This window comes from Crotalus tigris, unplaced genomic scaffold, assembly GCF_016545835.1.
Source record: "Crotalus tigris isolate CLP2741 ecotype Arizona unplaced genomic scaffold, ASM1654583v1 scf7180000023738.1706062, whole genome shotgun sequence".
Classification (NCBI taxonomy): domain Eukaryota; kingdom Metazoa; phylum Chordata; class Lepidosauria; order Squamata; family Viperidae; genus Crotalus; species Crotalus tigris.
In genome coordinates, this window is record NW_024100150.1 from 1,287,779 (window position 1) to 1,315,618 (window position 27,840).

The 27,840-nt window shown below is 47.4% G+C and overlaps 2 protein-coding genes across 3 annotated transcripts in view; one reads left to right on the forward strand and one right to left on the reverse strand.

The window, feature by feature from the left end:
* Positions 1-3,515, forward strand: part of PIGL (phosphatidylinositol glycan anchor biosynthesis class L) — a 28,177-nt gene extending 24,662 nt beyond the window's left edge. Inside the window, exons 6-7 of the mRNA XM_039321387.1 lie at positions 1,146-1,279; positions 2,885-3,515. Coding sequence (XP_039177321.1) covers positions 1,146-1,279; positions 2,885-2,983 — 233 coding nt within the window. The 3' untranslated portion in view covers positions 2,984-3,515. The remainder of the gene's footprint in view (positions 1-1,145; positions 1,280-2,884) is intronic.
* A 6,654-nt stretch (positions 3,516-10,169) lies between these two features.
* CENPV (centromere protein V) lies at positions 10,170-24,973 on the reverse strand. Of its 2 annotated transcripts, XM_039321317.1 has the most exons (5): positions 24,623-24,957; positions 22,182-22,280; positions 17,880-17,949; positions 15,000-15,114; positions 10,170-11,407 (listed from the first exon to the last, which is right to left on the reverse strand). In XM_039321317.1, exons 1-5 carry the CDS (start codon positions 24,889-24,891, stop codon positions 11,283-11,285), a joined length of 678 nt encoding a protein of 225 aa, XP_039177251.1. In that variant the 5' UTR covers positions 24,892-24,957; the 3' UTR covers positions 10,170-11,282. The 2 variants fall into 2 exon arrangements, with proteins under 2 accessions (XP_039177251.1, XP_039177252.1); XM_039321318.1 differs by lacking the exon at positions 22,182-22,280 and having other exon boundaries at positions 24,623-24,973.
* Positions 24,974-27,840: the final 2,867 nt, after the last annotated feature.

A 27,840-nucleotide genomic window follows, 5' to 3' on the forward strand; every position in this document is an offset into this window, starting at 1 on the left:
TGTGGGGTCCTTGATGCTCTCACAACTTGGCGGTTTTCTTGCAGACATTTTGTGACCCAACTAGGTAATATCATCAGTGCTACAAAAGAGTGGGGTTTGCAGAGAAGAGGAGGAGGAGGAGGAGGAGGAGGAGGAGGAGGAGGAGGAGGAGGACGACTGTGGGGTCCATATTGATCTCTGAGCTGGCAGTTTTCTTGCAGACGTTTCATGACCTGACTAGGTAACATCATCAATGTTTGAAGGGAGTCAGTGCGGTTTGTGGAGAGGAGGAGGAGGAGGAGGAGGAGGAGGAGGAGGAGGAGGAGGAGGAGGAGGAGAACTGTGGGGTCCTTGATGCTCTCACAACTTGGCGGTTTTCTTGCAGACATTTTGTGACCCAACTAGGTAATATCATCAGTGCTACAAAAGAGTGGGGTTTGCAGAGAAGAGGAGGAGGAGGAGGAGGAGGAGGAGGAGGAGGAGGAGGAGGAGGAGGAGGAGGAGAGGACTATGGGGTCCTTGGTGCTCTCTGAGCTTGGTGGTGTTCTTGCGGACGTTCCATTACCAAATCAGCTAACATCATCCGCGCTAGATATAGATGTAGCACTGATGACGTTACCTAGCTTGGCAAGGAAACGTCTGCATTAACACCACCAAGCTCAGAGACCCCCCCAGCACTCCATAATTGAAATCCTTCCCCCTTCTAGCCAGTTCATCAAAACGGATGAAATGCAGCTCGCCAAATCTCTCGAAACCTGATGCCATTCCAGAAAATGTGGTGTGCTTTTTTTTTCCCCCCAGAAAAACAAAAAGCAGCCAGATTCCTCCTGATGTTCTCCTATAGTCTCTAAAACAGCAGGGCGCTAATTCTTGGAAAGGTGCGGGGATATTTTCATTAGCTCAGGGCGGAATCGCTGGAGATACACAACCGATGAACCCAAGAGGGTTCATCGGTTGTGTATCTCCAGCGATTCCGCCCTGAGCTAAGGAAAATATCTATCGTTCACAACCGTGTATTATACACCTGATCCAAAGGGGTCCCCCGGGGCCAATGTCGCAGATTGCCGAGGGCGTGCCGAGACTCGCTTTGGAAAAACACGTTGCCAAGGTAAGAAGACAAAGGTACAGCGTTGAGTTTCACCCAACTGTTTGTGTTTCTCACTCAGGTTGTCGGTTCCTCATCCTTGAGACGGTGAACCTTTTCCGGAAATACATTTCCATCTGGGATGCTCTGCTCAGCTGCTACACAACCCCGGACGTGCTCTTTATAGTGACGGAGCAAGAAGCGGAGCTGGCCAAGGTGAACGGATATTGGGATGTTCTGGTTCCAATCCAGAAAGTGGTTTCTATACAAATAAAGGGAAATATTTGTATCTCAGACATGAAAAGAACGGTACTTGGTGCTCTCTGAGCCTGGTGGCTTTCTTGTAGACGTTTCATGACCCAACTAGGGAACATCATCAGTGCTAGAAGGGAGTGTGGTTTGAGGAAGGGAGGGGGAACAGGAAGAGGGGAGGAGGAGGAGGAGGAGGAGGAGGAGGAGGAGGAGGAGGAGAACTGTGGGATCCTTGGTGCCTTCTGAGCTTGGTGCTTTTCTTGCAAATGTTTCATGACCCAACTAGGGAACATCATCAGTGCTAGAAGGGAGTGTGGTTTGAGGAAGGGAGGAGGAAGAGGAAGAGGGGAGGAGGAGGACTGTGGGTTCCTTGGTGCTCTCTGAGCTGGGTGGTTTTCTAGCAGACGTTTTACGACCCAGCTAGGGAACATCATCAGTGCTAGAAGGGAGAAGGAGGAGGAGGAAGAGGAGGAGGAGGAGGAAGAGCAGGAGGAAATGGACTGTGGGGGTCCTTGGTACTCTCTGAGCTGGGTGGTTTTCTAGCAGACGTTTCACGACCCAACTAGGGAACATCATCACTCCTAGACTGGAGTGGGGTTTGAGGAAAGGAGGAGGGGAGGAGGACTGTGAGGTCCTTGTTGCTTTCTGAGCTGGGTATTTCTCTTGCACATGTCTCATTACCCAACTAGGTAAGGTCATCAGGGCTAGATGTCTGCAAGAAAACATCTGCACAACAGCTGCAAGAACCAAGGACCCCTCATATACAGGAAGACTTGGAGAGCTGGATACAGCCTCTTGGGGGGGGGGGTTGTTGACTTTCACAGGTGATTGTTGATTATTGATGTGGCTTTTACCTGTTGATTAGCAACCCCCTGGACAGTTGGCTATACAGGTCGTCCTCGATTTACAACAGGTTTTTTTTTTTGTGAGCATTGGAAGTTACAAACGGCACTGAAAAAAAGCGACTTAAGACTGGTTTTCAAAACTTACGACCGTTACAGCCTCCCTGTGGTCACGTGATCAACATTTGGCTGCTGGGCAAAACTGACTCATATTTACGACTGTTGCAGTGTCCCAGGTCACGTGGTCACACCTTCTGACGAGACCCACATTTTTGTTGCAAACGAGGCCGTTGAGTTTTGTCTCGCCTTACGGCTTTTCTTACCACCGTTGTTACGTGGATAACTGCCGTTATTAAGTTAGCCACACGGTTGTTAAGTGAATCCAGCTTCCCCCGTCGACTTTGCTCGTCAGAAGGTCGCAAAAGGGGATCACAGGACCCCCGGGGACGCTCGCGACCATCGTAACTCTGGATCCCTTGCTAAGCCTTTGAATGTTGATGACGGGACTGTGGGGATGCTGCAACGGATGCGTAAACACGGTTTACGCATCCGTTGCAGCATCCCCACGGTCCCATCATCAACATTCACGTCATCAACATTTTTTTCAGCGCTGTTGTAAGTTCGGTCACTAAACGAACGGTTGTTAAGTCGAGGATTACCTGTACTCACGGTTTCACCCAAAGCATTTGCCCTGGCTAAAATCTGATGCTGTCTTTTATCTCTCCAGAGGGCAATGCGGTGTCACCACAGCCAGCTGCTCTGGTTCCGCCGTTTGTACGTGAGGTTCTCGCGCTACATGGTGATCAACTCGCTGCGTTTCCTCTAACGGGGAAGAGAGCTTGGGTGAACTGGAGGCACGGAGAGAGAAAGGGAGGAAGACTTTGACTCTCCAGGCTCCTGACGAGTGGAAAAATCTAGCAGGACCAAGAAGGGCCTTCTCCGTGGTGGCTCCCTCCCTGTAGAACATCATCCCTGTGGAAATAAGGTTGGAAATAAGGAGTTATGGGCCCCCTCTCTTAAGGAAGTCCAGGAACTTCCCACAGTGGCTTCTTCCCTGCGGGACATCATCCCCACGGAGATCAAATCGGAAATGAGATGTTATGGATCTCCTCTCTTAAGGAGGTCCATCTGGTGGGACCAAGAAGAAGGGACATCTCTCTGTGGAACATCATTCCTGCAGAGATAAGATTGGAAATAAGATGTTATGGGTCCTGGAAAGCACTGAAAATACTGGAATGCGCAGAAATGAATAGACTAACAATGACAATGAAAGATAAGACAGAGTCAGACTACTATGAAATCTGGGGAACTTTTTATGATTGGCTGAAAAGAGAATACGGTGAAAAGATAGTTAACATCAATTTAGATGGAAGAAGAAGGGGCGGATAAGGAGGGAGACCCAGGAGACACAGTATTGAATAACTGGAAGCTGTATAAATATTTATAGAAGTATATACCGAGAAGGTTAGATAAATAGAAGTATTAATGTAAGAGAAAATTAATCTTATTGTACATAATACAGATAGGGAAATTTGGAGAGAGGAGTTGCTCGGACATTACCCCTGAATTGTATCTGAAGAGGGATGAGAGGGAAGAAAGGAGAGGAGAGAGAAAAGAGTGAAGGAGGGGAGAAGGAAGGTTGGAGGAGAAGAGGAGAAATGGGGAGAAAGGGGAGGAGAGTGGTGAAGGAAAGAGAAGAGGAGAGGAAGAAGAGGGAAGTAGGGAAAAGAAGAAAGGGAGAAAGAAGGTAGAGAAGAAGGAATGTGGATACAGTGAAAGGGGAAATGGGCGAGCAACACCAAAAGTCATGTGTATGTATTTATTTCATTTTATTAAAAGTATCTTATATATGAATGTAAAAAGAATGTATGTTAACATCTGATAAATATCACGGTATATGTATGGGGGAGAGTTTGGAAAAATAAAAAATTATTTAAAAAAAAGATGTTATGGATCGCCTCCCTTGAGGAGGTCCATCCTGAGGGAACAGGAAGGGCCTTCTCCATGGTAACTCCCTCCCCGTGGAACATCATCCCTCGCTTAAGGAGGTCCATCTGGTGGGACCAAGAAGAAGGGACTTTTCCCTGTGGAACATCACTCCTGCAGAGATAAGATTGAAAATAAGATGTTATGGGTCCTCTCCCTTGAGGAGGTCCATCTGGTGGGACCGAGAAGAAGGGCCTTCTCCATGGTGGCTCCCTCCCTGGGGAACATCATCCCTGTGGAGATAAGATTGGAAATAAGACATTATGGGTCCCCTCCCTTGAGGAGGTCCATCTGGTGGAACCAAGAAGGGCCTTCTCCGTGGTGGCTCCCTCACTGAGGAACATCATCCCTGTGGAGATAAGATTGGAAATAAGACATTATGGGTCCCCTCCCTTGAGGAGGTCCATCTGGTGGGACCGAGAAGAAGGGCCTTCTCCGTGGTGGCTCCCTTCCTGAGGAACATCATCCCTGTGGAGATAAGATTAGAAATAAGACATTATGGGTCCCCTCCCTTGAGGAGGTCCATCCTGAGGGAACAAGAAGGGCCTTCTCCGTGGTGGCTCCCTCCCTGGGGAACATCATCCCTGTGAAGATAAGATTGGAAATAAGACATTATGGGTCCCCTCCCTTGAGGAGGTCCATCCTGAGGGAACAAGAAGGGCCTTCTCCGTGGTGGCTCCCTCCCTGAGGAACATCATCCCTGTGGAGATAAGATTAGAAATAAGACATTATGGGTTCCCTCCCTTGAGGAGGTCCATCCTGAGGGAACAAGAAGGGCCTTCTCCGTGGTGGCTCTCTCCCTGGGGGACATCATCCCTGTGGAGATAAGATTGGAAACAAGACATTATGGGTCCTCTCCCTTGAGGAGGTCCATCCTGAGGGAACAAGAAGGGCCTTCTCCGTGGTGGCTCCCTCCCTGAGGAACATCATCCCTGTGGAGATAAGATTAGAAATAAGACATTATGGGTCCCCTCCCTTGAGGAGGTCCAGCCTGAGGGAACAAGAAGGGCCTTCTCCGTGGTGGCTCCCTCCCTGGGGGACATCATCCCTGTGGAGATAAGATTGGAAACAAGACATTATGGGTCCTCTCCCTTGAGGAGGTCCATCCTGAGGGAACAAGAAGGGCCTTCTCCGTGGTGGCTCCCTCCCTGGGGAACATCATTCCTGTGGAGATAAGATTGGAAATAAGACATTATGGGTCCCCTCCCTTGAGGAGGTCCATCCTGAGGGAACAAGAAGGGCCTTCTCCGTGGTGGCTCCCTCCCTGGGGAACATCATCCCTGTGAAGATAAGATTGGAAACAAGACATTATGGGTCCCCTCCCTTGAGGAGGTCCATCCTGAGGGAACAAGAAGGGCCTTCTCCGTGGTGGCTCCCTCCCTGAGGAACATCATCCCTGTGCAGATAAGATTGGAAATAAGACATTATGGGTCCCCTCCCTTGAGGAGGTCCATCCTGAGGGAACAAGAAGGGCCTTCTCCGTGGTGGCTCCCTCCCTGGGGAACATCATCCCTGTGAAGATAAGATTGGAAATAAGACATTATGGGTTCCCTCCCTTGAGGAGGTCCATCCTGAGGGAACAAGAAGGGCCTTCTCCGTGGTGGCTCCCTCCCTGAGGAACATCATCCCTGTGCAGATAAGATTGGAAATAAGACATTATGGGTCCCCTCCCTTGAGGAGGTCCATCCTGAGGGAACAAGAAGGACCTTCTCCGTGGTGGCTCCCTCCCTGGGGAACATCATCCCTGTGGAGATAAGATTGGAAATAAGACATTATGGGTTCCCTCCCTTGAGGAGGTCCATCTGGTGGGAAGAAGAAGGGCCTTCTCTGTGGTGGCTCCCTCCCTGAGGAACATCATCCCTCTGGAGATAAGATTGGAAATAAGACATTATGGGTCCCCTCCCTTGAGGAGGTCCATCCTGAGGGAACAAGAAGGACCTTCTCCGTGGTGGCTCCCTCCCTGGGGAACATCATCCCTGTGGAGATAAGATTGGAAATAAGACATTATGGGTTCCCTCCCTTGAGGAGGTCCATCTGGTGGGACTGAGAAGAAGGGCCTTCTCTGTGGTGGCTCCCTCCCTGAGGAACATCATCCCTGTGAAGATTGGAAATAAGACATTATGGGTCCTCTCCCTTGAGGAGGTCCATCCTGAGGGAACAAGAAGGGCCTTCTCCGTGGTGGCTCCCTCCCTGGGGAACATCATCCCTGCGGCGATAAGATTGGCCCCCACCTTGGCACTCTCTCACAAGACCCTGAAGATGTGGCTTTTCCAGTGGGCCAGGGGACCCCCCCCCAGAGCAGGATGGGAACCCATCAAACGGTACTTTTGACTGCGGTTGCCAGGGAGATGGGGCATTGCGGCTTTTTCGTTGTTCTTGTGTTGGATGTGTACCTTTGTAAGCTGCGGGGGTGTCACCGAGAGTGAGTTGGGCGGCCGTTATCGATTGTCTCAAATAAATAAATAAATAATAAAAATGGAAGAGGACCTGCTCCGGACTCACTGACCTGCCTGAATGGGGAGCTGATGTGGGGGAATCTGTGACAAAGTCACAGGAGGAGGGAGGGAGGGAGGGAGGGAGGGGGTCTTTCCCAAGGATCAAGGAGGCAGCTCAGTCTGGAATCCTCGGTATGCTGGAAGAGAGCCAGGAAGGAGCCTCGCTGGCAGTTCATAGAGAGTATCTAGTAGAATAGAATAGAGCTGGAAGGGACCTTGGAGGTCTTCTAATCCAGCCCCCCCCCCCCCGCTTAAGCAGGAGAACCTATACCATCTCAGACAGGTGACTGTCCAGTCTCTTCTTAAAGACTTTCAGGGATGGAGTGCCCACAATTTCTGATGGCAAGCTGTGTCTGTCTGCCTGCCTGCCTGCCTGCCTGCCTCTCTATCTATCTGTCTGTCTGTCTAGAATAGAGCTGGAAGGGACCATGGAGGTCTTCTAGTCCAGCCCCCTGCTCAAGCAGGAGAACCTATACCATCTCAGACAGGTGATTGTCCAGTCTCTTTTTAAAAAACTTCCAATGATGGAGCACCCACAATTTCTGGAGGCTATCTGTCTGTCTATATCTGTCCGTCTATCTATCTATCTATCTATCTATCTATCTATCTATCTATCTATCTATCTATCTATCTATCTATCTATCTAGAATGGAGCTTGAAAAAACCATGGAGATAATAATAATAATAATGATGATGATGATGATGATGTTCTAAGTGTCAGGAAGTTTCTCCTTAGTTCTAGGTTGCTTCTCTCCTTGATTAATAATAATAATAATAATAATAATGGCTAAGAGCAGGAAAATTGAAGAAAGAGACCGAGGGACTAATTCTGGCTGCACAAGACCAAGCCTTAAGGACAAATGCATACAAAGTCAAAAGTGAGAAGACAGCAACAGACAGTAAGTGTCGCCTATGCAAAGAAGCTGAAGAAACAGTGGACCACTTGGTAAGCTGTTGCAAGAAGATTGCACAGACTGATTACAAGCAGCGCATGACAAAGTAGCAACAATGGTGCATTGGAAGATCTGCAAAAAATATCATTTGCCTGTAAGCAAAAACTGGTGGGATCATAAAATAGAGAAAGTCATAGAAAATGATAAAATTAACTGCTCTGGGACTTCAGAATTCAAACAGACAAGCACCTGCAACATAACACCCCAGACTTAACAATTGTCGATAAGAAAGACAAAAAAGTCTGGATAGTGGACGTGGCAGTGCCTGGAGATAGCAGAATAGAAGAGAAAGAACTGGAGAAGATAAAAAAATACAAAGACCTACAAATAGAAATAGAAAGACTGTGGCAAAAGCAAGCAAAGGTAGTACCAATAGTAATAGGCTCCTTGGGTGCAATCCCAAAACAACTGGAGCACCACTTGAACACATTGGCATTGACAAATTCGCTATTAGTCAATTGCAAAAGGCGGCCTTATTAGGAACTGCTTCCATCCTGCGACGATACCTGTAATACCATCAAACATCCACATCTGCCTATCCCAGGTCCTGGGTAAGGACTCGATAGGTAGACAAAATGCCAAATCCAGTCTGAACATCTGGCTGACTGTGCGATGATCGATAATAATAATAATAATAGACTATCTACCAAGGCAAATAGTGGGCGTGGAATGCTGCAAGTACATCAGATGGTTGAAGAAGAAAAAATGGCTTTGGAAGAATATCTGAAGAACAATGATGAAGATGCACTGAAATTAGTATATCAGGAAGCTTACTGACTACTGGAGAGACCAAACTGGCCTACAAGAAAGACCAAATGAAGAACAGAATAGAGGCATGGGCAGACAAAGCACTACATGGCCAATACGTTAAAAAAATAGCTGGGAAAGCAGATAATAACAAGACCTGGCAATGGCTAAGAGCAGGAAAATTGAAGAAAGAGACCGAGGGACTAATTCTGGCTGCACAAGTCCAAGCCTTAAGGACAAATGCATATAAAGTCAAAATTGAGAAGACAGCAACAGACAGTAAGTGCTGCCTATGCAAAGACACTGAAGAAACAGTAGACCACCTGGTAAGCTGTTGCAAGAAGATTGCACAGACTGACTACAAGCAGCGGCATGACAAAGTAGCAACAATGGTGCATTGGAAGATCTGCAAGAAATATCATTTGCTTGTAAGCAAAAACTGGTGGGATCATAAATAGAGAAAGTCATAGAAAATGATAAAATTAAACTGCTCTGGGACTTCAGAATTCAAACAGACAAGCCCCTGCAACATAACACCCCAGACTTAACAATTGTCGATAAGAAAGACAAAAAAGTCTGGATAGTGGACGTGGCAGTGCCTGGAGACAGCAGAATAGACGAGAAAGAACTGGAGAAGATCACAAAATACAAAGACCTACAAATAGAAAGAGAAAGACTGTGGCAAAAGCAAGCAAGGGTGGTACCAATAGTCATAGGCTCCTTGGGTGCAATCCCAAAACAGCTGGAGCACCACTTGAACACCATTGGCATTGACAAATTCGCTATTAGTCAATTGCAAAAGGCAGCCTTATTAGGAACTGCTTCCATCCTGCGACGATATCTGTAATACCATCAAAAATCCACATCTGCCTATCCCAGGTCCTGGGTAAGGACTCGATAGGTAGACAAAATGCAAAATCCAGTCTGAACATCTGGCTGACTGTGCGATGATCAATAATAATAATAATAATAAAGTTGGAAGGGACCTTGGAGGTCATCTAGTCCAACCCCCTGCTCAGGCAGGAAACCCTGTACCATTTCAGACAAATGGCTGTCCAGTCTCTTAAAATCTTCCAGTGTTGGAGCATTCACCACTTCTGGAGGCAGGTTGTTCCACTGGTTAATTGTTCTGCCTTCTAGTAGTCCATCCCCCCCCCCACTCAAACAGGAGACCATTTCAGACTAGTGACTGCCTAGCTTCTTCTTAAAAACCTCCGATAGAACGCCTGTGATTTCTGGTGGCAAGCTGTTCCACTGGCTAATTGTCCTCAAGAAGTTTCTCCTTAATTCCAGGTTGCTTCTTTCCTTGATCAGTTTCCAACCATTGTTTCTTGTCCTGCCTTCAGGTGCTTTGGAGAATAATGTGACCCCCTCTTCTTTGGGGCAGCCCCTCAGATACTGGAACCCTGCTATCCTGTCTCCCCTATTTTTTCTTTTCTTTAGACTAGCCAAACCCAAGTCCCGCAGCCGTTCTTCCTATGTTTTAGTCTCCAGGCTTTGAATCATCTTAGTTGCTTTTCTCTGAATTTTTTCTAAACTTTCAACATCTTTTTTTGTGATATGGTGACCAAAACTGGCTGCCATATTCCATAATACTATAATAGATGAACACTTGGGCTTTAGTCCGGCAAGATTCCTATCTGTAGGCAAGTGATGATAATAATAAAGCAGTGTTTCCCAAACTTGACAATTTTAAGGCATGTGGATTTCAACTCCCAGAATTCCGCAGCCAGCGTTGCTGGCTGTGGAATTCTGGGAGTTGAAGTCCTCATGCCTTAAAATTGTCAAGTATGGGAAACACTGTAATAAAGGATCCAACTGAAAGGAGAAATGTTTTAAAAATATGTATTTTTATTGTTTTTCCAAAAGAAGAAGTTCTTCAAAAGTGAGAAGTGTCATTTTGGACAAAGCGACATTAAAACAGCATTCATACCTAACTCTAAACCTGAAAACTGAATGGAGCCATTTTAGGCATTTACACAATACGCAAAGACAGTCCCCACCCCAATTCCCAGAACAAACCGAGTTTAATCTTAAAGTCTGTGCAGCTCTGGCTACTAACTTAGCCCCGGATTGAACCAAGGCCGTCATAAAAAGAGGCCTCTAGGGAAATTATTCTCAGCACCATGAGGGATCAGCGCCTCCTTCAAAAAATAAAATTAAATTAAAACTTAATCTAAGAATCCATTTTACTTTTTTTTCATTTTTCTTTAAAAAAAAAAATGGAGATCTTCTCCAAATCTTCAGGCTGCCTTAACGGGGATCCTGCTTCCCCTTGCAGGAGATCTCCTTGCCCCCAAATGCAGGTAGTCCTCAATTTACGACCACAATTTCAGTTACTGAAACAGTTGTTAAGTGAGGTTTGCCCCATTGTACAGCTTTTCTAGCCCCCGTTGTTAAGGGAGTCACTGCGGCTCTTAAGTCTCACGGGTTTCCCCATCGACTTTGCTTTTCAAAAAGGTTGCAAAAAGGATCACATGCAACCGTCTTAAGTACATGCCAGTTGCCAAGCCTCTGAATTTTCACCATGTGGCCGTAGAGGGCCTGCAACGGTCGTAAAGTGTGAAAAACGGTCTTAAGTCACTATTTTTCAGTGCTATTGTCACTCAATGAAAGATTATACGTCGAGGGCTATCTGCAGGAACACCTCCGTGGGAATTTCCCCTCCGGATCTTTGCATGTTACGGCGTATTTGGGGGGGCTTCGCGGTGTTCAAATCTTCCTTTAGCGCTCTTTTTCTCAAGAAGGCTATAATTTTTTTTTTAAGGAGGGGCGTAGAATTGAGACAATCCTATTTCTATGCCGCTATTCTATCGATGGGGGAAATAGGCAGTAGAGAAAGAATATTTTGCCCCCCAAAATGGCACTCTTTGGTTTCCTAAATGAAACCCGAGTTGAAGAAGGGAGACGTGAGGACCCGTTGTGGTTTCCAGAACCAGGACAGTCACGGCTTTGACATATTCCTGATGGCGGGATGGCCTTTCACGGCTTTCTCCCACTCCTTGCCGTTGATGGGCTCCACGGTGATCTTCGTAATGGTCCCTTCATCCAGGCAGTGGGGCGCGATTCCTGCAACGAGAGAGAGACAGACAGCGGTAGCAGGACAGAGTTGGGAGGGACCTTGGAGGTCTTCTAGTCCAACCCCCTGCTCAGGCAGGAGACTCTATACCAGGGGTAGGCAACCTTGGCTCTTTCATGACTCGTGGACTTCAACTCCCAGAATTCCTGAGCCAGCATGGGGGAACTGTGGCCCCTTCATGACTCGTGGACTTCAATTCCCAGAATTCCTGAGCCAGCATGAGGGAAACTTTGGCTCTTTCATGACTCGTGGACTTCAATTCCCAGAATTCCTGAGCCAGCATGAGGGAAACTTTGGCTCTTTCATGACTCGTGGACTTCAACTCCCAGAATTCCTGAGCCAGCATGGGGGAACTGTGGCCCCTTCATGACTCGTGGACTTCAACTCCCAGAATTCCTCAGCCAGCATGGGGGAACTATGACCCCTTCATGACTCGTGGACTTCAACTCCCAGAATTCCTCAGCCAGCATGGGAGAACTATGGCCCCCTTCATGACTCGTGGACTTCAACTCCCAGAATTCCTCAGCCAGCATGGGGGAACTATGACCCCTTTATGACTCGTGGACTTCAACTCCCAGAATTCCTGAGCCAGCATGGCAACCTCTCCATTTCTCCTCAGCATGGCTGGCTCAGGAATTCTGGGAGTTGAAGTCCCCGAGTCATGAAGGGGCCATAGTTCCTCCATGCTGGCTCAGGAATTCTGGGAGTTGAAGTCCACGAGTCATAAAAGAGCCAAGGTTGCCTACCCCTGCCCTATACCAAAGGGTTGTCCAATCTTTTCTTGAAAACCTCCAGTGATGGAGCACCCACAACTTCTGGAGGCAGGTTGTTCCACTGGTTAATTATCCTCACTGTCAGGAAGTTTCTCCTTAGTTCCAGGTTGCTTCTCTCCTTGATCAGTTTCCATCTGTTGCTTCTTGTCCTGCCTTCAGGCGCCTTGGAGAATAGCTTGACTCTCTCTTCTTTGGGGCAGCCCCTGAGATATTGGAACACTGCTCTCATGTCCCCCCCTCGTCCTTCTCTTCATTAAACTAGACATACCCAATTCCAGCAACCGTTCCTTATATGTTTTAACCTCCAGTCCCCTAATCATCTTTGTTGCTCTTCTCTGCACTCTTTCTAGAGTCTCAACATCTTTTTTACATCGTGGTGACCAAAACTGGATGCAGGATTCCAAGTGTGGCCTTACCAAGGCCTTGTAAAGTGGTATTAATACTTCACGCAATCTTGATTCTATCCCTCTGTTGAGGAGAAGGTGAGTGAGAAGACAATTCTTTTATACATTAAATGGCTTTACCTGATCTGAAGAGGCCTCTTAGTCAATGATCAGGGGACTGGAGGCTAAAACATACGAAGAACGTTTGCAGGAACTGAGTATACCCAATCTAGTGAAAAGAAGGACTAGGGGGGACATGATAGCAGCCTCCCAGTATCTCAGGAGCTGCCCCAAAGAAGAGGGAGTCAAGCTATTCTCCAAAGCACCTGAAGGCAGGACAAGAAGCAACGGGTGGAAACTCATCAAGGAGAGAAGCAACCTAGAACTAAGGAGAAACTTCCTGACAGTTAGAACAGTTAACCTGTGGAACTCCTTGCCTCCAGAAGTGGTGAATGCTCCAACACTGGGAGTCTTTAAGAAGCAACTGGACAGCCATTTGTCTGAAATGGGGTAGGGTTTCCTGCCTGAGCAGAGGGTTGGACTAGATGACCTCCAAGGTCCCTTCCAACTTTTTTTTATTTTATTATTATTATTATTATTATTACTATTACTAGTACTACTACTACTACTACTACTAATAATACTACTACTGCTACTACTACTGCTACTGCTACTACTATTAATTCCCAAGACATCAGATTTTGATTTGATGTTTCTTTTCGACTTTTCAGTTACTACAGGGGGTCCTAGACTAGCGACCCATCGCTCAGTGATCACTCAAAGTCATGATGGATCTCCCCGGAGGTACCTATAACTTGGTTAAAAAGTTTCAACAGCCAGCCCTCCAGGGCCAATGAGTTTGCATTTTACGACTCCCCCGCAGTGTCTGCGGCCCTGTTTTACAAAGGTTTTGCTCAAAAACCAGCACTTATTTCTGGTTTTCGTCAAAAGGGACCCATAGCTAAGCAGCGGTTTGCTTAATGACCGCTGCAAAAGAGACCATGAAATTGAGTCAGCCAAGTGGATGTCCTGATTTATTACATCATAACTTACGACCATGATGGGCAGGGTCTATTACAGTTGTAAGTGGAGGACTATCTGTGGATTGTTGAATATTTTCGGAATGGTAATAGGTAATAGCAATAGAACCTAGACTTATATACCGCTTCACAGTGCTTTACAGCCCTCTCTAAGCAGTTTACAGAGTCAGCCTATTTGCCCCCAACAATCTGGGTCCTCATGTTACCGATCTCGGAAGGACAGAAAATTGAGTCAACCTTGAACCGGTCAGGATCGAACTTCCTGGCTGTGGGCAGAGTCAGCCTGCAATGCTGGATTATAACCACTGCGCCACCAGGGCTTTCTTCCTTCTCCTTGTTTCCCTTCCTTCCTTCACATCTTCATTCCTTCCTTCCTTCCTTCCTTCCTTCCTTCCTTCCTTCCTTCCTTCCTCCCTTCTCGTCTTCCTTCCTTCCTTCCTTCCTTCCTTCCTTCCTTCCTTCCTTCCTTCCTTCCTTCCTTCCTTCCTTCCCAAGCAGCAGCACTTAGATTTATCTACCTCTTCACGGTGCTTTACAGCAGTTTACAGAGTCAGCCCATTTGCCCCCAACAATCTGGGTCCTCATGTTACCGACCTGGGATGGACGGAAGGCTGAGTCAACTTTGAGTTGGTGAGGATCGAACTGCTGGCTGTGGGCAGAGTCAGCCTGCAATGCTGGATTCTAACCACTGCGCCACCATGGCTTCCCTGCTTCTCCTTGTTTCCCTTCCTTCTCGTCTTCCTTCCTTCCTTCTTCCCTTTCCTCCTTCCTTCCTTCCTCCCTCTCTCCCCCTCCCTCCCTTCCTTCCTTCCCAACCAATAGCACTTAGATTTATCTACCTCTTCACGGTGCATTACAGCAGTTTACAGAGTCAGCCTATTTGCCCCCAACAATCCTCATGTTACCGACCTCAGAAGGACAGAAGGTTGAGTCAACCCTGAACCGGTCAGGATTGAACTTTGAGGCTGTGGGCAGAGTCAGCCTGCAATAAGGCACCCTAAGCACTGCGCCACCAGGGCTCATCATAGCAGGCGAAGAAAAATTCGGGGTTCAAACAGCTGCAGGAGGCAATCAGTATACAGTAGGTCCAAACAAACCCACCACTATCTAACCATGGAACAAACAAAACGTGGTCACGCGCTCTTAAAGAAAATTCCGTGGTTTTTTTTTTTGCCATAAAACACTTTTCACAGATGAGCTTTGCAATTTTGCAAAAACAGAAATAGCTTTCGCCTAACGTAGGGGGGGGGGAAACACCTCTGTTGCAGCCAGAGAAAATTAAAACGGAGAAAAAAAGCAGGGTTGTAAAAAAAAAAAAAGATGATTGATTTGCATCCGGGAGAGAATGGCAAGATTCGACCCAGATTGCCCCAAATCGTATCCTACCGTAGCCGTCTGGGTTGGAACGGGGCGTGTAAAAGCTCTGGACGCCGCACGTCTTGCAGAAGGTGTGCTGGGCGCAGTGGGTGTTGAAGGTGTACGTGGTGAGATGGTCAGCACCCTGGAGGGAAAGCAGACACAAGGTGGTGGTTTTTTTTGTGTGTGTGTGTGTGTGTGAGAAAGACACCCCATTTTAGGGGCATCGGTACTGTGTTTTGTGAGATCTAGGAGAAGAGTGGAGGGGGGTGGATGGGTCCTCCATCTTTGGAGGCTTTCAAGGAGTTGGACATCCTCCACCTCCCCAGGGTGGCCGAAATAATTAGCTTTCAGAGAATTGGATTAGGTCAAGGGTGTCAAACTTGCACTGTCGTGCGATGTGTCGCAACGTATCGCCACTTTTCCCCCCATTGCCGGCAACGGGGCAGGCGCGGTTTCGCCATGACGCATCCGGCCCGCGGGCCAGCAGTTTGACACCCCTGGATTAGATCAATATTTCTCAACCTTGGCAAATTGTGGACTTTAAAAGGTGTGGACTTCAACTCCCAGAATTCCCCAGCCAGCCACCTCTTAAAGTTGCCGAGGTTAAGAAAAACCAAGCTACAAATAGCCCTTGACTCATGATAGTTTCTTTTAACGATGGTCTGAAGGTATGCCAGCCTCAGAAAGGGTGTTTTATGGCCTTTAAGGCACTTCTGACTGTTGTAGACACAAACACACAGACACAGACATACACAAACACAGAGTCGTGATATGTAGAAGAGCAGTCAGAGTCTAGGGGTGGTGTCAAGTGAGCAATCAGGTTAGAATAATTACGTTCCCATAAATGGTCTAAGCCAGGAGTAGGCAACCTTGACTCTCTTATGACTCGTGGACTTCAGCTCCCAGAATTCCTGAGCCAGCATGGGGGAACTATGGCCGCTTCATGACTCATGGACTTCAACTCCCAGAATTCCTGAGCCAGCATGGGGGAACTATGGCCCCTCAGGGCTTGTGGACTTCAATTCCCAGAATTCCTGAGCCAGCATGGGGGAACTATGGCTCCTTATGACTTGTGGATTTCAATTCCCAGAATTCCTGAGCCAGCATGGGGGAACTATGGCCCCCTTCATGACTCGTGGACTTCAATTCCCAGAATTCCTGAGCCAGCATGAGGGAACTATGGCCCCTCAGGACTTGTGGACTTCAATTCCCAGAATTCCTGAGCCAGCATGGGGGAACTATGCCCCCCTTCATGACTTGTGGACTTCAATTCCCAGAATTCCTGAGCCAGCATGGGGGAACTATGGCCCCCTTCATGACTGGTGGACTTCAACTCCCAGAATTCCTGAGCCAGCATGGGGGAAACTATGGCCTCTTCATGACTCGGGGACTTCAACTCCCAGAATTCCTGAGCCAGCATGGCTCAGCATGGCAACCTCTCCATTTCTCCTCAGCATGGCTGGCTCAGGAATTCTGGGAGCTGAAGTCCACGAGTCATAAAAGAGCCAAGGTTGCCATCCCTTGGTCTAAGCCCAGACCTTAGCTCAGGGTTGAACTGGGAGGGCCTTGCTGCTCTGAAAGCTTGGGTGGTCTTCTTGCAGACGTTTCATGATCCAACTAGGAGGGAACATCTGACAATCAAACAGTAAACCACAGCCTGATCGAGAACCACCAAGAAGAAAATCAACATTCCCATCAACAAGCCACTGGGATATAAACAGAGAGGAAACCCCGGTCCCTTCTAGTAGTGCTTGTCAACACTACTAACATCGGATGTTTTTGCTTTGACAACAGTTGGAGATGCAACCATTTTCTTCTTATATTTTACTTTCAGAGTTAGAGTTAGATGATGCTGGAGGGAGGAGTCAGCTAGACATAACAACACTGGACCTAGGGTGAGAACCAAGGTGGTTGAAATAAGAGATGATAAGAATTGGCCAGGCTGGAGGACTGGAGGGGAAGCCTGCATTTCAAGCTAATTGGAGAATGTGATTTATGACGGTTAATTGGAGGAGGGAATTGTGCTTTGATACTATGTGCTCAGGGGAGGGGGTGGATCCAGTTTTTGGCTTTGATTGTGTTAGTGCCGAGGCTATGCTCCTCAAATAAAGATTCTTTAAGGTAAACAATGCCTCGAAGTTCTTTGAAGAGTTTCATCTGTTGGAAGCACGACACTGATGATGTTACTTCGTTGGGTCATGAAATGTCTGCAAGAAAACCACCAAGCTCAGAGAGCACCAAGTACCCCACAATTGTCATTTCCCCCCACCCTCCACTCTGCAAACCTCCCTCCCTCCCAGCAACTACCTAGTTGGGTCATGAAATGTTTGCAAGAAAATCAAACTCAGTGAGCACCAAGGAACCCCAGTCCTTTTTTCCCCCTCCTCCCCCTCCCCCCCCCCTCCTCCTCCTCCACCACCACCACCACCACCCTGCAAACTCCCCTCCCCTCTAGCACTGATGCTGTTATCTAGTTGGGTCATGAAATGTCTGCAAGAAAACCACCGAACTCAGCACCAAGACCCCACAGTCCTCCTCCTCCTCCTCCTTCCTGCAATCTCCCCTCTAGCACTGATGATGTTACCTAGCTGGGTCATGAAAAGTCTGCAGGAAAACCACCAAGCTCAGAGAGCACCAAGGACCCCACAGTCCTCCTCCTCCTCCTCTTCCTCCAACCTGCAAACTCCCATCCCCTCTAGCACTGATGATGTTATCTAGTTGGGTCACGAAACGTCTGCAGGAAAACTACCAAGCTCGGAGAGCACCAAGGATCCCATAAGGCAAGGTCCCTAAACCTGGATCTCAACCAACCCTTCGCAGAGACTGTTTCTCCAGCCAGCAGCTTTTCCACCACTGTGAATGCAAACAGGGAAAACCCTAGGCAACATCCACCCATCCTCTTCTTACCTTCAAGAGCTTAAAGTGGGAAGCCGGGACGATGAAATGCCTGTTCTGTTTCTTCACACAGATGCTGCAGCTGGAGGAGGGGAGAGGGAAAAGAACGAGAAGAAGAAGAAGAAACGTGAATTGGGGAACAGACCCTCTCCACGAGAGGCCGAATCTAGGAGGCTGAGCCTGGAAGTGGGAAAAAAGGGGGCTTTGATAGCCCCCTTTGTGAACCTTGTTCAATAGTAGGAACTGTGAGAGGGATCTCGGAGTCCTAGTGGACAATCCCTTAAATAGGAGCCAGCCGTGTGCTGCAGCTGCCAAAAAAGCCAACACAGTGCTAGGCTGCATTAACAGAGGGAGAGAATCAAGATCACGTGAAGTATTAATACCATTTTACAATGCCTTGGTAAGGCCACACTTGGAATACGGCATCCAGTTTTGGTCACCACGATGTAAAAAAGATGTTGAGACTCTGGAAAGAGTGCAGAGAAGAGCAACAAAGGTGATTAGGGGACTGGAGGCTAAAACATATAAGGAAAGGCTGCTGGAATTGGGTATGTCTAGTTTAATGAAGAGAAGGACGAGGGGGGACATGATAGCAGTATTCCAATATCTCAGGGGCTGCCCAAAGAAGAGGGAGTCAAGCTATTCTCCAAAGCGCCTGAAGGCAGGACAAGAAGCAACGGATGGAAACTAATCAAGGAGAGAAGCAACCTAGAACTAAGGAGAAACTTCCTGACAGAGAACAATTAACCAGTGGAACAACCTGCCTCCAGAAGCGGTGAATGCTCCAACACTGGAAGTTTTTAAGAAGAGACTGGACAGCCATTTGTCTGAAATGGGATAGGGTCTCCTGCCTGAGCAGGGGGTTGGACTAGATGACCTCCAAGGTCCCTTCCAACTCTATTCTATTCTAACAGACTGGACTGCCATTTGTCTGAAATGGTATAGGGTCTCCTGCCTGACCAGGGGGTTGGACTAGATGACCTCCAAGGTCCCTTCCAACTGTATTATTATTATTATTATTATTAAGAAAAAAAATTGTTGGAGAAGTGGACACACGGAAGGAATGTGTGTGCTAACTGAGGCAACCTTGAAGGCCTCAGTCCAGGTTGTCCTTGACTTACAACCGCAATTCAGCCCAAAATTTCCATTCCTAAGCAAGACCCGTTAAATGAGTTTTGCCCCATTTTTACCTTTTTTTCTCCCACGGTCGTTAAGCGAATCCCTACAGTTGTTAAGTGAATCAGGGGGACGTTAAGCGAATTTGGCTTCCCCCGTTGTCTCTGCTGATTGGAAGCCAGCTGGGAAGGTCGCGAAAGGGGATCCCACGGCCACGGGACAGTCTAGTTAGCCGTCATCAATGTGAGTCAGTTGCCAAGCACCTGAATTTTGGTCACGTGGCTGCAATGGTCATTAAGTGTGAAAAATAGCCCTAAGTCGCTTTTTTTCAGTGCCGTTGTAACTTCCAGGGGTCACTAAATAAATTGTTGTAAATCAAGGACCACCTTTGTGCTTATCCAAACTGCTATGGCAACAACTGATATGTTTCTATGTTGCTAACGTGTTTCCATGCCTCAAAGCAGAAGTTTTTGTGAGCTTTTGGAAAAGGGGCTACCAGGCTCCTCCTGATTGGGGGTTAGTGTAGACCAGGGGTGGGGAACTATGGTCCTTCTTTGACTTGTGGACTTCAACTCCCAGAATTCCATGAGAACCACTTGAACACCCTGAGCTTTGACAAAAATCACCATCCGTCAATTACGGAAGGCAGCTTTGCTCGGGAACAGCTTACATCCTGCCATGAAATCTTTAATATTATTAAAGAACAGCATCTGCCTATCCCAGGTGCTTGGGAAGAACTCAATAGGTGGACAAAAATGCTAAATGCAATCTAAACATCTGGCTGATGGGTGAGAACCACTTGAACACCATGGGCATTGACAAAAATCACCATCTGTCAATTGTGGAAGGCAGCTTTGCTCAGAACAGCTTTCATCCTGCCACGATACCTCTAATACCATCAAACAGCCACATTTGTCTATCCCAGGTCCTTAGGAAGGACTCAATAGGACAGGTGGACAAACATGCCAAATTTTGTCTAAATATCTGGCTGACTGTGTGACCAATAATAATAATAATAATCCCAAAACATCTGAAGCACCACTTGAATCCCATAGGCTTTGACAAAATCACTATCAGTCAATTGCAAAAGGCAGTTTTGCTCGGAATGGCTTACATCCTGCGATGTATCCTTTAATATTATTAAACAACATCTGCCTATCCCAGGTGCTGGCTTAGGAATTCTGGGAGTTGAAGTCCACAAGCCATAAAGGGGCCATAATTCCCCATGCTGGCTCAGGAATTCTGGGAGTTGAAGTCCACCAGTCATGAGAGGGCCATAGTTCCCCCATGCTGGCTCAGGAATTCTGGGAGTTTGAAGTCCACAAGCCATAAAAGGACCATAGTTCCCCATCTCTGGTGTAGACTAACATAAGGTTCTTCCTACACTGGAAATACTGACTATCAAAGAACCTTTTTCAATTCCAGTTTAAATCTCTCTTAATTATGGTAGGCCTAGGAGAAATCTCTGCAAAGATTGTGCTGGCCTAATGTGAATTGTTATATTTACATTTTTAAAATCATTTTATCTTTTTTTTTACTGTTGTAAGAAGCCCAGAGTAGCCCCATGGCGAGAGGGATGGTAATTAAATATAATATAATATAATATATTATAATATAATATAATAGTAGTAAAGTTGGAAAGGACCTTGGAGGTCATCTAGTCCAACCCCCTGCTCAGGTAGGAAACCCTACACCATTTCGGACAAATGGCTGTCCAGTCTCTTCTTAAAAACTTTTAGTGTTGGAGCATTCACCGCTTCTGGAGGCAGGCTGTTCCACTGATTAATTGTTCTCACTGTCAGGAAGTTTCTCCTTAGTTCTAGGTTGCTTCTCTCCTTGATTAGTTTCCACCCGTTGCTTCTTGTCCTGCCTTCAGGGGCTTTGGAAAATAGCTTGATTCCCTCTTCTTTATGGCAGCCCCTGAGATATTGGAATACTGCTATCATGTCCCCCCTTGTTATATAATAATAACAATAGAGAACACAAAGGTGTTTCTTCCAAAAGGCAACTGGACTTTCTGGGGTTTTTTTCCTTCAAAATCCTTTCGCTTCTCATCCAAAGAAGCTTCTTGGATGAGAAGCGAAACGTCTTCAAGGAAAAACAAAGTCCGGTTGCCCTTTTGGAAAAAAAAAACCTTTGGGACCACCACAAACTGGATGATTGAGAATCTCCCTAGACATAACAATAGAGAAAGAACTGGAAACAATAACAAAATCCAAAGACCTGCAGATAGAAATGGAATGACTGCGGTAAAAGAAAATGAAAGGGACCAATGGCATCTTGGGTGTCATCCCAAAACATCTGGAGCACCATCGGCATTGACAAAAATCACCATTCGTCAATTGTGGAAGGCAGCTTTGCTCAGAACAGCTTACATCCTGCCATGAAATCTTTAATATTATTAAAGAACAACATCTGCCTATCCCAGGTGCACGGGAAGAACTCAATGGGTGGACAAAAATACCAAATGCAATCTAAACATCTGGCTGATGGGTGAGAACCATTTGAACACCATGCACATTGACAAAAATCACTATCTGTCAATTGTGGAAGGCAGCTTTGCTCGGAACAGCTTCCATCCTGCCACGATACCTCTAACACCATCAAACAGCCACATTTGTCTATTCCAGGTCCTTAGGAAGGACTCAACAGGTAGTCAAAAATGCCAAATCTAGTCTAAATATCTGGCTGACTTTGTGACCAATAATAATAATAATCCCAAAACATTTGAAGCACCACTTGAACCCCCATAGGCATTGACAAAACCACTATCAGTCAATTGCAAAAGGCAGCTTTGCTCAGAACGGCTTACATCCTGCCATGAAATCTTTATTATTATTAAACAACATCTGCCTATCCCAGGTGCTTGGGAAGAACTCGACAGGTGGACAAAAATGCCAAATGCAATCTGAGCATCTGGCTGATAGGTGAGAACCACTTGAACACCATAGGCATTGACAAAAATCACCATCCGTCAATTGCGGAAGGCAGCTTTGCTCGGAACAGCTTACATCCTGCCACGAAACCTTTAATATTATTAAACATCCACATCTGCTTATCCCAGGTTCTGAGGAAGGACTCAACAGGTGGTCAAAAATGTCAAATCCAGCCTGAACATCTGGTTGACTGTACGAACGAACGAAGGATAACGTGTCCTTTACATTCTTCCCAAGGACAAAGTAATCTGGTGATACTTACTTGCAATCAAAGACATGGAGGTTATCGGAGGCCCAGACTTCAAACCGGACAGCCCCACAATGGCAGCCTCCTGTGTGTTTCACCAGCCCTTGGTACTCGCTAAAGAGAAAGAGATCCATTCCTAATCATTTCTAGAACCGATGAATTACAATACAAGCAGTCCTCAATTTATGAACACAATTGAGCCCCAAATTATGTTGCTAAGCGAGACAGATGTTCAGTGAGTTTTGCTCCATTTGACCATCTTTCTTGCCACAGTTAAGCCAATCACTGCAGTTGTTAAGTTGTAACACGGTTGTAAAGGGATCCTGGCTTCCTCGCTGTCTTTGCTTGTCAAAAGGGAATCACACAGGACGCCGCGACATGTCATAAATGTGAGTCACTTACCAAGCGGCTGCATTTTGATCACATGACCATGGGGATGCTGGCAAGGGTTATAAATGTGAAAAATGGCCAAGGTTCCTTCCAACATCATCATCATCATCATTATTATTATTAATGAACCCTGGTCTTTAAGAAGAGGACAATGATTTGTCTGAAATGGTAGGGTTTTGTGCCTGAGCAGGGGTTGGACTAGATGACCTCCAAGGTCCCTTCCAACATTATTGTTGTTGGTGTTCTTGTTATTATTATTAAGTCCACTGGTCTTTAAGAAGAGACTGGACAGCCATTTGTCTGAAATGGTATAGGGTTTGGACTAGGTGACTCCAAGGTCCCTTCCATCATCATCATCATCATCATCATCATCATCTTATTATTATTATTATTAATAATTATTGTTATTATTATTAATTATATTTTTATTATTAATTATATTATTATTATTATTATTATTATTATTATTATTATTATTATTATTATTATTATTATTATTATGCCACCCAGGTGAGACACCCTTGCTTTATACCAAAAGACATCACCTTTTCTTCCAACTCTTCGGTTCTTCAGTACACCCACCCATCCCCCAGAGACATGGACCTTCTCCTTTACCCTCTGGCTGCCCCAAGGATGTCTAGGCAGATGGACTTCTTCCCGCTCTCCAGATGAGTCCAGGGGTGCAAATCCAATCCATTCACTTGTCCCGGGCCAGAACTCTGGAGAACACCTCTAGGCCAGGGGTTCTCAACCGTGGCAACTTTAAGACTTGTGGACTTCAACTCCCAGAATTCCTCAGCCAGCTTTGCTGGCTGAGGAATTCTGGGAGTTGAAGTCCACAAGTCTTAAAGTTGCCAAGGTTGAGAACCCCTGCTCTAGGGTGTAATGGGAGGAGGATCCCATGCACAGACCCAGAGGGGCTCTGGAGGTGGAAAGGAGACCCCCCCCACCCCACCCCGATTCAGGAAAACCCACCCTCTTAAAAGCAAGTCCCTCACTTCTTTTCCAAACTTTTTACTTGGGGGGGGAGGTCCAAGTAAGGGTGTTCTTAAAGACACAATTCCCAAGTGCGGTTTGGGTCTTCCCAGCTTCCGGGTAAATGCCAGGCATTGGGGTGCCCCTTCTCCATAAAAGGGTGTCCCAAGCCTTTTACAGGAGCCCCCCAAGAACCCCTCCCACCTCACCTACCCAAAAGAGAAGCTCCAGGCTGAGCAGGACAAGGGACCCCCCCCCAATGCCAACGCTGAAAGCCCCAGGCTAAATTGGGGTTCTGCCTTAAAGGGGAGAGGAGCCCGAAGTTCTGCCTTAAATTGGGTGAGTGGTGTTGGGGGGTCTCCTGGGATCTCACAGGAGGTCCAATTTCGCATCCCGCAACAGCCCCCCCGTGTCTCTGAAAAGGGGGTGCACTTGGTTCGCAAGTCAAAAGAGGGGTTCGTTGGGTTCGCAACTCAAAAAAAAGGATTTTTGGGGTTCGCAAGTCAAAAAAGGGGGTTAGTTGGGTTCGCAAGCAAAAAAAAAGAGAATTTGTTGGGTTCGCAAGTCAAAAAAGGGGTTCATTGGGTTCGCAAGTAAAAAAAAGGATTTGTTGGGTTCGTGTCAAAAAAGGGGTTCGTTGGGTTCGCAAGCAAAAAAAGGGTTCATTCGGTTCGCACGTCAAAAAAACGGGTTTGTTCGGTTCGCAAGAAATGGGTTCGTTGGGTTTGCAAGCAAAACAAAAAAGGGGGGTTTGTTGGGTTTGCAAGTAAAAAGGGGTTTGTTCGGTTCGCAAGTCAAAAAAAGGGTCGTTGGGTTCGCAAGTCAAAAAAAGGGGTTGGTTGGGTTCGCAAGTGAATAAAAGGGGTTCGTTGGGTTCGCAAGTCAAAAAAAGGGGTTCGTTGGGTTCGCAATAAAAGGGCTGCGTTGGGTTCGCAAGTCGATAAAAGGGGTGCGTTGGGTTCGCAAGTCAATAAAAGGGGTTCGTCGGGTTCGCAAGTTCTCGCCGCCCGCAAAGAGGCGAGGGAGACAGGGGGGCGTGGGAGCCGTGGCCTTCCCCGCGCCCCCTTCCCTCCTCCCCCCTCCCCACTCACAAGGTGTCCAGCAGGAGCTTGGCCGCCTCCTCGCAGCTGACCCGCTGCCGCTTCTGGAACTGCAGCCAGCGCTCCCGCTGCGCGCCCAGGGCCAGGCTGGGGGGCTCCTCCTCGGCCGCCCCCGCCGCGCCCCCCGGCCCCGCGCCCGTCGTCTTGGCCGGCTGCGGCTTGGCCGGCGCCCGGCCGGCGCTCTTGGCGGCCCGCTCGCGGGCGGGTGGAGGGGCCGGCGGCGTCCGCCTGCGGCCCGGGGACCTCCGCGCCTTCCCCATCCTGGCCGGCCGCTCCTGCTGCGCTGCCCGGCCGGCCGCTGGAGGGCGAGCCGGCTCCGAGGAAGCGCCGGGGAGGAGGAGGAGGAAGAGGAGGAGGAGGAGGGGCGCCGGGGGCGAGGAGAGGAAGCTGCAGGAGGGAGGGAGGGGGAAGGAAGGAAGGAAGGAGGAGGGAGAGAGGGAGGGAGAAGGGAGGAGAGAAGCAAGGAAGGAGGGATGGAGAAAGGAAGGAACGAAGGAATGAGGGAGGGTAGGAAGGAAGGAAGGAGGGAGGGAGGGAGGAAGGAAGAAAGGAAGGAAGGAGGGAGAGAGGAAATAAAGAAAGAGGAAGGAAGGAAGGAGAAGGGAGGGAAGAAGGAAGGAAGGAGGAAAGAGAGGAAGGGAGAAAAGAAAGAAAGAGGGAGGGAGGAAGGAAGTAATGATGGACGGAGGGAGGGAGAAAGGAAAGAAGGGAGGGGGAAGGAAGGAAGGAAGGAAAGAGGGAGGGAGGAAAGAAAGAGAGAAAAAAAGAAAGAGAAAAAGAAAGAGGAAGGAAAGAGGGAAGAAGAAAGGAAGTAACGATGGACGGAGGGAAGGAGAAAGGAAAGAAGGGAGGAAGGAAAGAAAGAAAAAAGAAGGGAGGGAGGAAGGAAGGAAAGGAGGAAAGGAAAAGATTAGGGGAAGGAAGGAAGGGGAGGGAGAGAAAGAAGGGAGGGAAGAAAGGAAGAACAAAGAGGAGGAGGAGAGACTGTGGGCTCCTTTGGAGTTCTCTGAGCTGGGTTGTTTTCTGCCAGACGTTTCATGGACCAACTAGGGAACCTCATCAGGGCTAGAAGAGAGAGGGGTCTGCAGGGAGGTGGAGGGGTGCTGGGGCCCAGGAGATCCACCTTGCCAAGGCTGCAGGCCAGACTGCGGAGTTGGAAGGAGCTTCCCTCCAGAAGCGGTGGGTGCTCCATCAGTGGAGGCCTTCACAAAGAGACTGGACAGCCACTGGTCTGAAATGAGTATAGAGTTTCCTGCCTGAGCAGGGGGTTGGACTAGATGACCTCCAAGGTCCCTCCTAACTCTGTCATTCTGCTAAAAATCCTTCTAAAAGGAAGAAAGGAGAAACTGCTATTCTACTGCTGAAAAATGGGGTTGCATCTCCCCGCCTATCGCAGTGAGGAAGCAGTGGGGGGGACAGAGGTCTCCAACTCATGCTTGCAATTTCCCCCCCCCCTCGTCCCCCAATAATAACCAAATGAACCCCGTTCTGGCTTTGAACACAGGCAGTCCTCGACTTACGACACTTCATTTAGTGACCGTTCGAAGTGACAACGGCACTGAAAAAAGGGACTTAGGGCCTTACAGCTGGAATAGTGGACTGGACTCAAGCAGAACTAAAAGCAATGGATAGGCAGACCAGAAAAATAATGACAACGAATCACACCCTTCATCCACGCAGTGACATTGATAGACTTTATCTACCAAGGCAAATAGGTGGGCGTGGAATGCTACAAGTACATCAGATGGTTGAAGAAGAAAAAATGGCTTTGGAAGAATATCTGAAGAACAATGATGAAGATGCACTGAAATTAGTATATCAGGAAGGCTTACTAACTACTGGAGAGACCAAACTGGCCTGCAACATAACACCCCAACAATTGTCGATAAGAAAGACAAAAAAGTCTGGATAGTGGACGTGGCAGCGCCTGGAGACAGCAGAATAGAAGAGAAAGAATTGGAGAAGATAACAAAATACAAAGACCTACAAATAGAAATAGAAAGACTGTGGCAAAAGCAAGCAAGGGTAGTACCAATAGTAATAGGCTCCTTAGGTGCAATCCCAAAACAACTGGAGCATCACTTGAACACCGTTGGCATTGACAAATTCGCTATTAGTCAATTGCAAAAGGCGGCCTTACTAGGAACTGCTTCCATCCTGCGACGATATCTGTAATACCATCAAACATCCACATCTGCCTATCCCAGGTCCTGGGTAAGGACTCGATAGGTAGACAAAATGCCAAATCCAGTCTGAACATCTGGCTGACTGTGCGATGATCCATAATAAAGTTGGGACCTTGGAGGTCATCTAGTCCAACCCCCTGCTCAGGCAGGAAAGCCTATACCATTTCAGACAAGTGGCTGTCCAGTCTCTTCTTAAAAACTTCCAGTGTTGGAGATTCACAGCTTCTAGAGCAGGCATGTCAAACTCACGACATCACGTGATGTCGTGTGAGGTATTGGGACTTTCCCCCCATTGCCAGCAATGGGGCGGGCACGGTTTCAGTGTGACGCATCTGGCCCGTGGGCTGGCAGTTTGACATGCCTATTCTAGAGGCAGGTTGGTCCACTGATTAATTGTTCTAATAGGAAATTCCTCCTTAGTTCTAGGTTGCTTCTCTCCTTGATGAGTTTCCATCCGTTGCTTCTTGTCCGGCCTTCAGGTGCTTTGGAGAATAGCTTGACTCCCTCTTCTTTGGGGCAGCCCCTGAGAGATTGGAAGACTGCTATCCTGTCCCCCCTCGTCCTTCTCTTCATTAAACTAGACATCCCCAATTCCAGCAATCTTTCCTTATATATTTTAGCCTCCAGTCCCCTGATCATCTTCGTTGCTCTTCTCTGCACTCTTTCCAGAGTCTCAACATCTTTTCTACATCGTTGTTTACTAAGCACTTACAATTTGTAAAAATAAAAAAATTAATGAAATGTTTTAAGAAACAATTAAAGAAAAGAAGTTGAACTGGATTCTTTCCTGCTTGGTGTGTCGTGTCCTATATAAACCGCAGCCGTGACTAAGTCATAAATTACGGGTGATGCAGATAAATTTTTTTTTAAATAAATGATCATCACATACACCTGAAATGCACGCTTCCTGTATTGGGGTGACAACACCCGGAAGTGTTGTAGGCCCCATTGGCAAAGTGAAGCTCAGGACTGTATGGGTTGGAAAGAGATGGAAGAGGCCTTCATCCTGCAGTGAATAAGACA

Excerpts from the sequence above, each read along its gene's own strand:
- CENPV (XM_039321317.1), bottom strand. The coding sequence starts at position 24,891 with ATGGGGAAGGCGCGGAGGTCCCCGGGCCGCAGGCGGACGCCGCCGGCC. Across the intron at positions 15,115-17,879 it reads CCCACTTTAAGCTCTTGAAG|GGTGCTGACCATCTCACCAC; the intron begins GTAAGAAGAGGA and ends CTTTCCCTCCAG. Across the intron at positions 11,408-14,999 it reads TTCCAACCCAGACGGCTACG|GAATCGCGCCCCACTGCCTG; the intron begins GTAGGATACGAT and ends CTCTCGTTGCAG.